Source organism: Chiloscyllium plagiosum, chromosome 13, assembly GCF_004010195.1.
Source record: "Chiloscyllium plagiosum isolate BGI_BamShark_2017 chromosome 13, ASM401019v2, whole genome shotgun sequence".
Classification (NCBI taxonomy): domain Eukaryota; kingdom Metazoa; phylum Chordata; class Chondrichthyes; order Orectolobiformes; family Hemiscylliidae; genus Chiloscyllium; species Chiloscyllium plagiosum.
The window spans coordinates 65,683,780-65,694,354 of record NC_057722.1 but is presented as its reverse complement, the minus strand read 5'-3'; the positions used below and the strand labels follow the sequence as shown (position 1 = coordinate 65,694,354).

General features: G+C 39.7%; 1 protein-coding gene across 1 annotated transcript; it reads right to left on the bottom strand.

The window, feature by feature from the left end:
* Nucleotides 1-1,407: 1,407 nt before the first annotated feature.
* On the bottom strand, nt 1,408-7,357 carry LOC122555657 (extracellular calcium-sensing receptor-like). The gene is made up of 5 exons (XM_043701654.1): nt 7,073-7,357; nt 5,016-5,849; nt 4,674-4,901; nt 2,456-2,579; nt 1,408-2,339 (listed from the first exon to the last, which is right to left on the bottom strand). The coding sequence occupies exons 1-5, from the start codon at nt 7,328-7,330 to the stop codon at nt 1,408-1,410; spliced, it is 2,376 nt and encodes a 791-aa protein (XP_043557589.1). The 5' UTR covers nt 7,331-7,357.
* Between the last annotated feature and the right edge of the window lie 3,218 nt (nt 7,358-10,575).

Sequence of the window (10,575 nt, the reverse complement as noted above, 5' to 3'; positions counted from 1 at the left end):
CTTCGGCGGGTCGGTGTGGACTTGTTGGGCCGAAGGGCCTGTTTCACGCTAAAATCTAATCTAATCTAATCTAATATTTATCTTAGAGTTGAGTGAATCTTTAAGCCTTAATGTGGAAAGCCGATGTTGGACTGGGGTGGACAAATTCAAAAGTCATACAATACGAGGTAAAGTTCAACAGGTTTATTCAAAATCACAAGCTACTGGAGCGTTGCTCCTTCGTCAGGTGAAGTCTGAAGTGCTAGTGGAAGCAGTGTCAATAATGAAATTCAGAATAGATTTGCATAAGGACTTGAAATGGAGAAAATGTCATTATTATCAGAAAAAAGCATGGAAGTTATCTAAAAAGGACTGACATGGTGCAATCATCCAAATAGTCTTCCCCTGCAATGTGATATTCCATGATTAATTGGAAACACAATGATACAATTGCAACAGTCTTTGGATTTTTTTTATTAATTTATGACATGTGGACACCATTGACAAGTCCATCAGTACTTCACCATCCCAAATCATACTTAAGAAGTCGGTGGTCAATCAGAGGCTTAACTGTACTCCTTAGGGTGTAGACCTACAGCCAGCCTGTTCTGTGAGACAAACCTTTAATTCTGTGAACTGCCATTTAGTAAAGGAACAACAAAACATTTGCAAAATACTGAAAGGTAGATAAGGAAGTTACAGCAGTGAATTACAACATCTCAGTGAGAAAGTACACAAACATGTTTCGGCAAAACACGTGGTTCGTATTGATTTAATAAGCATAAAAAGGCTACTGGTTAGCGAGTGCATATTAACCATACATTAAGAACGCGTGAAACAAATTATTTGTGAGCTCCTTTGGAATACGAATCGAAAACTAACTCTGAAACAAGCAGAATATTCACTTTTCCGCATTACCGCCAACATAGTAAACTCAAAGATTCCAAAGCCTTTCCTCTTCCCACCACCACCATCACCCAACCGTCCCGCCAGTGACAACCCTCAACATCAACATTGCACAGTGGCAGCATTTTTATTAACGCGTTTTGCTACAATGATGTGAGTAATCTATTTTGCACACTTGAATAGGCCAAGTTTCGAAACTGATTTTCTGTTGATAGATAAAGTAAGTTTCAAATCTAAACTCCACGCGATGAAGAAATTCAAGGCAGGTTGAGGAAACTAAAAGTGACAATGATCCATATTTAAATAAATATAGATCACACACGATTTTCAAATCTGATTAAATGAAAAATGGGGGAGAAGTATAAAAATAGTCAAAATGATTGACCCAACCTACTGGATATTGTGGTTTCATTCCATTGTGTAAAATGTGTACCTGGTAACATTCGGCTTTCCAGTTCACTGCATGGAATTTCCATTCACTACCTTTACGGCAAAATAATTAGCTACTAAAATATCCGGGCCTCATTTATGAACATTTTCAAAGCTTTTTTTGGAAAACACTGAGCCCATTATGCAACTTTTTGTGTTGTTTTCTTTCTTCAACAGAATAATATAACATTTTGGAACAAAAATGCAAATTAGTAGACCAAAGCTGGAAGCCAAAATAGCAAACACTTCAACCGCCACAGCATATTTCCCTGGCGAACTTATGTAAGCTGGAATGAAAGTTATCCAAACTGCACAAAAGATAAGCATGCTAAACGTTATGTGTTTCGCTTCATTGAAGTTATCTGGAAGTTTTCGAGCGAGAAAAGCTACCACAAAACACACGCAGGAGAGAAATCCAATATAACCGAGTACACTGTAGAAGGCTAAAGAAGACCCTACGTTGCATTCAAACACGATTATCTCATTAGAGTGACTAGTGTTTTTCAATGGATAAGGTGGAAATACAATTAGCCAGGTAGTACATATTGCACATTGCACCAGTGTGAGGATGTAAACCACCAGCCGTTGCTGTCTTGGTCCAAACCACTTCATCATATTATTGCCAGGCAGCGTTGCTTTGAACGCCATCACCACAACGATTGTTTTACTCAATACACAAGAAATGCAAAGAACAAAACTAATACCAAACGCTACGTGGCAGAGCATACAAGACCAAACTGAAGGTTCCCCAATGAATGTAATTGAACACAGAAAACAAAGTGTCAGGGCAAAAAGAAGAAGGAAACTTAACTCAGAGTTATTAGCTTTAACAATCGGAGTACATCTGTACACATAGAATATTGCACACACACCAACAGCGGTGCAGGCTCCAAACAGCGCCAGTGTCACCAGAATGATTCCCAATGTCTCAAAAAAGGAAAGAAACTCAATATCCTTTGGAATGCATTGATCCCGTCGTTCATTAGATTTGAATTCCAATGGACATTTTATGCAATGAACGGAATCTGAAAAAGCAACAGAAGATTTGGTCATTAAAGGATAAATGTTAGCACCCCTGTTGCAATGCTGGCATGAAATTTGTACAGACACACTTTTGGTACAGACAATGATGCTTTCTTACCAGTTGTGTTACTAATTTCACCCTGTGCACATTGAATGCAATCAAAACAACAAATGGGTTGTCCTTTTCTTCCTGCTTTCCTTGTTCCATGATGGCAACTTTGAGAACAAACAGCTTTAGGAACCTGATTAGGAAGATAAATGCAATGGTGCTAGTAATTTCAAATAGCAAATGCATATCATTCAGTCTGATTTACAGGGGAATAGGTATTTGTGTTACATTCATTCGTGCCATCCTTTTTTAAAATAACCTGACAGTTTGTGACCTCATGATGTCCAGCTTAAAGCTGCTGTAAAAGTGCTGGGGATAGACTTGCATTGGCAGAAGCGGAACATTGCCTGGAGGCCTTGCCTTACGAAGAAAGGTTGAATAGGCTCGGACTTTTCTCTCTGGAGAGAAGGAGGAAGAGAGGAGACCTGATAGAGGTGTACAAAATAATGAGAGGAATAGATAGAGTCAATAGCCAGAGACTTTTCCCCAGGGCAGGATTGACTGGTACGAGAAGTCATAGTTTGAAGATATTAGGAGGAGGGTATAAAGGAGACGTCAGAGGTAGGTTCTTTACGCAGATAATTGTGAATGCATGGAATGCGTTGCCAGCTGTGGTGGTGGAAGCAGAGTCATTGGGGACATTTAAGCGACTGCTGGACATGCAAATGCATAGCAGTGAGTTGAGGGGTGCATAGGTTAAGTTACTATATTTTATATTAGGATTAAATCTTGGCACAACAGCGTGGGCCAAAGGGCCTGTTCTGTGCTGTAGTTTTCTATGTTTTATTTATAGTCAATCCAGATTCACATTATAGCATCCATGATGTGTTCTTCAACTAGTTTCATCTATCATTTAAAAAGGAAATTGCTAATGTAGTAAATAAAATCAAATGTATTTTGTAGTGATACTGAATACTGTCTAAAATGAAAATGAGATTCATAAGTAAAAATCATTTTGTTAATTCATTCATGCGATGTGGGCATTGCAGGCCAGGCCAGAGTTTATTGCCCACCCCAGTTGTCTTTGTGTTGCCATCTTGAACTGTCACATTCTGTTTGCTGAAGTCATGCCCACAATGTCACAAGCGAGTAAGTTACAGCATTTTGATTGACCCAGAGGAACTGAAGGAAATGACATATTTCCAAGTCAGGATGGGGAGCGGCTGGCAGGGGAACATGCAGATGGTGGCGTCCCAATGTTCATTTAGGTGGAAGTGGTCGAGGGATTGGATTGTGCATTCTAAAGCACATTGTTTAATTTCGGCACTGTATTTTGCAGATGCTCCAACTGAGTATTGCTTGTAGGGGAAAAGAATGTTTGGGTTGCAGTGACAATCAAGTGAGCTGCTTTTTCTTGGATGGTGTCAAGCTGCTTGAGAGTTGCTGAATTTGCACGCATGTAGGAACGTATGAGTACACTTTCAGGTGAGTGGGAGTATTTCGTCACAGTCCTGCCCCCTGTCTGTGGTTAGGTTTTGGGAAGTCCAGAGGCGAGTTATCTGCTGCAGGTATCCTGGCGTCTGAACTGCTCTTACAGTTATAGAACTTACATGGCTAGTCCAATTCAGTTTCTCAGGTATCTCAGGTATCTCCCGATATATTGATAGAGGGGTATAAGTGACTCTGATGCTGCTGAATATAACGTGGAAATTAGTAGAACCCCATTCGTTGACGATAGTCATTGTTTGGCACCTGGGTAGCACAAATGCTTTTGTGACCAAAATTGATATAAACTATAATGCCCCTTGACATCAAATTAATGGATCCATTGTTCTCTGATGATTTTTTAAAACCTATGCACTGACGTTTTGGTATGCTTAGTTTTTATACTTTTTTACGCATCCATTTGTTCATTAAGTGACATTTAAAATATAATGATATTTATAATTCTAGTTCTTAAGCAGCAGTCCCTTACTTTCTTGTCATGTTAAATGTATCATTTATGGCTAAACGTAATCTGTTGTTGAAGTGGGGGAAAATGAAACATGTCTCAGATCGTATATTCTGGGTTGATCCAACTAAGTGATCTTCGAATCGGTGAGCAGAATTTTTCCATTTTAAAATGGCTGATGTATTGCAATTTTACTCAGAGTCAGGAAATGGGCAGTTGTGGTTGGGCCACTTATTTGTTGTAAACATCATTTCTTTTTTTTCATTTCAGAGTACCGAAATTGAAATTAAGAAATCCAACCGTGCTTTAAAAGAGACAGTTCTACATCAATCTTACCGACTTCTGACCACCACTCCAAACAATTGCCTCTTCTATTATCGAAAATTCTTCTCCAGAACGAGCTGCTCCATCATAGCGTCCAACATTTACAATGTCAATGTTACCGAGGGCATTTGGTTGCCAGTTTACAATATCATATGTTGCGACAGGGTCTCCGTTTTCATCAAAATAAACCTTTTCTCCCATCTTAGTTACGAACTTCACAGTTCTCATGTAATATAATAACTTCAAATAAAGGAAAACATAGAGCATGTTTACATTGTTTGTAAATAAACAACCGTGAATTCGACCACATTGGTATGTAAATGCAGTCATCAAATAAGTTTAAATGTTCCTCACCTGCCATGGTTGAAAATTTGAAATATTTGCACAACTCCCATTGGAGAAAGGCCCTGACCCAGTTTTACATGACGCCATATTATGAAGTGCATGAGCTATCGCATAAGTTGCTTTGTACACCTTGTAAGTCACTCTGTACTGCGACACATCAGTAAATTCATTTTGGACATTCTGTAAATTTTCTTGTCCTGTGCATTCCTTAAGTTCTGATCCAGGTTTTCGAGAATCTAATGTATTCCCAGCACTTAGAGTGCAGCCGAAACAACTTTCCCAAAACTTTTTCACCAAGATGTTCCCTGGATACAAAGATGGATGAACTTTCATCAAGAACTCCCTCAACCCTGGTATACCGACTTTGCGAATTGCAATTCCAATTGCCCCAGAAGCAATCTTTTTACTTTCCTCCGGAGGAAGAAGAGACATGGAAACCCATGATTCACTTCCGATCCATTGTATACCGCTGACATTTTGTTCAATCATTTCTTTTAGAAGGACACCCATACTTGATACTCCCACAAAAGCAACGACAACTTTTGTAGAAGATAATTTGATGGTGTTAACTGTTTTCAGTAACTTCTCGCGAGTGTATGTTTTATGAAACGACTCGGAAAAAGCTATACAAACACCTAACTGTTGAACGGCCTCTTCAAATGCTTGCATTCCAAAGTTTCCATAGTCATCGTCGCCCTTAACTGTCCCAATCCAGGTCCATCCAAAATGTTTCACCAACTGGGCTAATGCTCTAGCCTGATAGTAATCACTTGGTATTGTTCGAAAAAATGACGGATATTCCTTTCTATTGCTCAGGCACGCACAGGTGGAAAAGTAGCTAACCTGTTAAAAGTAAAGTGGAAACATTTGCATTTTGAACGCAACATGTGGTTATTCATGATCTCAGCGCGTGGATATCGGCTGAGAAGAGCAAAGATTCCAACTCGTTTCTTACTTTCAGGAGCTGTCCATTTTAAGGCATAAAAAACTTACTAAATAACTTCATATATTTGCTCTAAGTGTTCAACCCAAGCAATGCGCTTTCTTGATTCACTCTGTCCTAGCTGCAACCACGCATAATATCCGGTTCTCACAGTTCAACATGAAGAACATTGTCGAACATTCTGCTTCTCTCTGCTTCTACAGGTTACTTGGGGATAAATCAAACTTTGCACAACATGGTATTGAGAGTTCATAGTCGATCTCGCCATTTGTCCCTTCCCATTGAAGTCAATGGATGGAAAGGAAAAGGTGTTGGATATGTGACTAATTGTAAATGATTTTTCTTACACCATCACCCAAACTTAAAATACCTCTTCATCCAGCACCTTAAATCTTTAGCAACGTGTTCAGCATTATACTTCTCTTAAAATATAATTCAAGGTTATGAATTACAGCTTTGAAAAATTTCACCTGGCTTCTGGAAGCAACATTGAGCTCACTGTGTCTCAGACATGAATTACGCATCCCTCAGCAAGCCAATGCTGAGACACTTTATTGTTTAAATTAGACTTATTTCTGTGTATAACGTAATGTTTGCTTTCTGTAGTTCAGTATTCGATTGATGGTGCCGTTTGCTGCTGGACAGACTTTGTGCATATTTCACCCTTAACGTCGGTTGCAGGTGATCAAGGAAGCGATTCATCTCCAGGGCTACTGGGGAGGGAATCAAATATTGATTTTGTCAGCACTGCCCACATCTCGTGAAAGAATAAAAACGAACTGAATTTGCCAGTTTTTTTGTAATCATTTTTGAAAAGTTCTATTATCATAACTTGCTTCCTTTCATCACCTGTTTTCTGAAATGAGACTTTTGAAGCAACATCTTCGAAGAAAAATAATAACCTGGTTAGAAAACTTAAGCTAAGCAGAACAACAGCATTTTTTCTGGATGGTCTGACCATCCTGAATGCAATATAAATAAAGATTCTGGTCTGGTTTGGATCATCAAAAAGAGTTACGAATTTTGTAGAAATGGAGTATATGACGCACAGAACATCAAATTATATACAGTTAACTCACATTTGTTTACTCTGCAAACCGATTTGTTAAACGCCATTTCTTACCATAGGGATTCTGAAGGTACCAATGGAAGGTGCTATTGCTAAAGATTTTGTAGATCCAGCATCAGCAACAATCGCAGAAACAGTGGAGGACTTTTTACAGTTATCAGAGGATGTGTTTGCCTCTGGACTGTTTAGAAAATCCATAGCTGCTTTTAACGATAACTGTAGCAAATTGCAAGAATCGTATATGCGGTATCCCAGAGTGACCCCGGGAAGCAGAGCTGTGTCATTGTTTATTTCCTCGATTGCAAAAATCATCGCCAGTGCAAAACGGAAAGGCCTGAGCCGAAAGCTGCAGAGAAGGCGGAGAAACAAGATTTAAAAAAAAACACAGGGAAAGCAATGATACAATTATATCAGAGAGGACCACAGCGTAGCTATGATTTGCGATAATTTGGTGGTACAACCGTTGAATCAAAGCTGAAACTTGATGAATCCGTATCCTAACGCAGAGACTTGAGCACAAAATCTTAATTTATATTAAGCAAAGACCTGACTATGTGTACGATTTCAAAGAAAACATGAAAGGGATCCCCGACGATCATCCTTAGGTCCGAGGGAAGTATTTCGAAGAAAAGGAAGAGAGCTCTCACAACGCCTTAACCGATAAACATCTCTCATTCGCAAATGGAGTATCTTATAAGTGAGGATGAAGGAATGACCTCAGTACTGAGGAAGGGCTTTAGCTCGAATCGTTGATTCGCTTGCTCCTCGGATGCTGCCTGACCTGCTGTGCTTTCCCAGCACCACACTCTCGACATCTTATAGTACCCACCAACCTGAAGCATTTTGCCGGCGCCAAAAGAGTGCTATGGTGCATCTCGTTAATAGTGTTCTCTGTTGTGCCTGTATATTAAGAGTGAACCAAGTGCATGTGGAAAGTGTTGGGTGGGTGCCAATCAGGCAGGCTGCTGATCTATGGTCAGGGCAGAGTGGTTAAGGAGCTGGATGAAGACTCATTTTTGATGACCCGACAAAAATTCCTCAACTTGAGAAACACATTCTTAAATTGAAATTAACATATTGCACAATCACTCTCACAGTTTTCTACTTATTTGCAGCTTAGAAGCCAGGTAATGTTCTGAGGTAATAGCTTTAAATGTTAAACTTATTTGTTTTTAAAAATCTGGAATTAAAATCCAATGTCATGGTGACTATCAAACCATCACTGGTCGTCATAAACAATCAGCTGTTTCAGGAATACCCTTTAGGGAAGGAAATCTACTATCCTTATCCTGCATAGCCAACATGCATCTCCACACCCACAACAATGTGGTTTATGCATGCCCTTTGAGATAGAATGGCTAGTATATTTAGCTCACACAGAATTAGAGATTTGCACCAACTGCTGCTTATACTCAAGAACAAAAGAAAACAAAAAAGTGACACAGTATTAATATTGTCAGCATGAGAGCTAGAACTGTGACGAGGAGAAACTTCTTTACTCCATGATTTGTTAGAATTTGGAATGTGCTGCCTGTAAGAATGGAGGAGGCAGATTCCAGGAGAGCTGGATATACACTTGAAAGTGGTGAATTCAGTGGGCTATGGAGATAGGACTGGAGAAAGTGAATAGCTGGCTAGCTCTGTTGGGAGTCAGCAAAAGCATGATGAATCAAATGGCCTCCTTTTGTACTGTAAAATTCTATAGCTGTATGATTCTATAATTCTATGGTTGTATCTGCAAGTGACTGTGAACACAAAAAACCAAATTTTGTTATATTCTCAAATATTTAATCCAAGAATCACAATATCAGTGCATTCAGAAATGCATAATATGATCAAGCAGAGTCAATATAGCTTCCTGAAGTGCATTCATGCCAGATAAATTTAGTACAATTCTTTGTGGAGATAACAAGAATGATTGATAAAGGGGAAGCAGTCAATATAATACATTTGGATTTTGGGAAGGTGTTTGATGAGAGATTCTACTTTAGACTGCTTAATAGGACAAGAGCCCATGTTGTTGGGGATAGTATAAAGGCATTGATAGAGGAATGGATAACTAATAAAAGACAGAGAGTTCAGACAAGTGGGTATTTTGTTGTCGTTCTGTTCGCCGAGCTGGGAATTCCTGGTGCAGACGTTTCGTCCCCTGTCTAGGTGACATCCTCGGTGCTTGGGAGCCTCCTGTGAAGCGCTTCTGTGATCTTTCCTCTGGCATTTGTAGTGGTTTGAATCTGCCGCTTCCGGTTGTCAGTTCCCGCTGTCCGCTGCAGTGGTCGGTATATAGGGTTCGACTGGGACAACACTACTATTATAGGCCAAGCCAAACAGAGAACAGCCAGGGAATTCCTAGAGGCTTGGCACTCATCGACAGATTCAATCAATAAGCACATTGACCTAGACCCTATATACCGACCACTGCAGCGGACAGCTGGAACTGACAACCGGAAGGCAAATTCAAACCACTACAAATGCCAGAGGAAAGGTCATAGAAGCACTTCACAGGAGGCTCCCAAGCACTGAGGGTGTCACCTAGACAGGGGACGAAACGTCTGCACCAGAAATTCCCAGCTCGGCAAACAGAACCACAACAACGAGCACCCGAGCTACAAATCTTCGCACAAACTTTGAAGTGGGTATTTTCATGATGTCAGCCTACAACTAATGGTGTGGCAGTGTTGTCAGTACCATGATGATGATTATTTGCAATATATTCATGAGTTGGGCCTGCAGAGTGACATACTAAAGCTACGTTTGTGGATGACGCAAACATAGTGGGAAAGGCAGGAGGTGAGGATAAGACAAGGAGTCTGCAGAAGGATACTGACAGGTTAAGTGAGTGTGCAAAAAAAATGGCATATGGAATAATGTGTGAAAATGTAAGGTTGTGCATTTTAGCAGGAAATATTCAGAAGTTTAACATGATTTCAATGGCGAAAGACGACAGAAATCTGCATAACAGAGGGATATGGGAGTCCTTAATCATGAATCTTAAAAAGCTAATGTGCAAGTTCAATGGGTACTACAGAAGGAAATGGAATATTGGACCCTTATCTAAGGAATCATAAACTAGTTTTGGAGGCAGTGCAGAGAACATTCATTTGCCAGTATCAGGTATGGAGGAGTTGTCTTATGAGTAGAGATTGAGTGGATTGGCACTGTACTCACTGGAATACAAATGTATGAGAACAAAAATTATTGAAATATCCAAGACTTTTAGGGGTTTTCACAGAAAAGCAGCAATAAGGTTGCTTCCCATTGTGGAAGTGTCTAGGACCAGAACAACAATTTTCTGAATATGGGGCCAGATAGTTAAGACAGAGAAGAGGAAACATTTATTCTCAGAGGTTCCCATAGGTGACTGTTGATGCTCAGTCAATCATTACAGTCAGGACAGAGAAAAAACAGTTATTTAATCAATGAGGAATCAAGTATTTTGGAGGAAAGGGAAGAAAATGTAATTGAGATTATAAAATCAGGCATGACCTAATTGAATGGAGAAGCAGAATCAATGGCCGCGTGGCCTACTTCTGTTCCTGTGACATATTGTCTTAATT

What these genes read in the sequence shown, in the direction of transcription:
- LOC122555657 (XM_043701654.1), bottom strand. Translation starts at nt 7,330, where the DNA reads ATGATTTTTGCAATCGAGGAAATAAACAATGACACAGCTCTGCTTCCC. An exon ending in GGAGTGGTGGTCAGAAGTCG is followed by an intron (nt 2,580 to 4,673) that starts GTAAGATTGATG and finishes CTTCCTAATCAG; the next exon opens with GTTCCTAAAGCTGTTTGTTC. An exon ending in TGAAATTAGTAACACAACTG is followed by an intron (nt 2,340 to 2,455) that starts GTAAGAAAGCAT and finishes TTGCTTTTTCAG; the next exon opens with ATTCCGTTCATTGCATAAAA.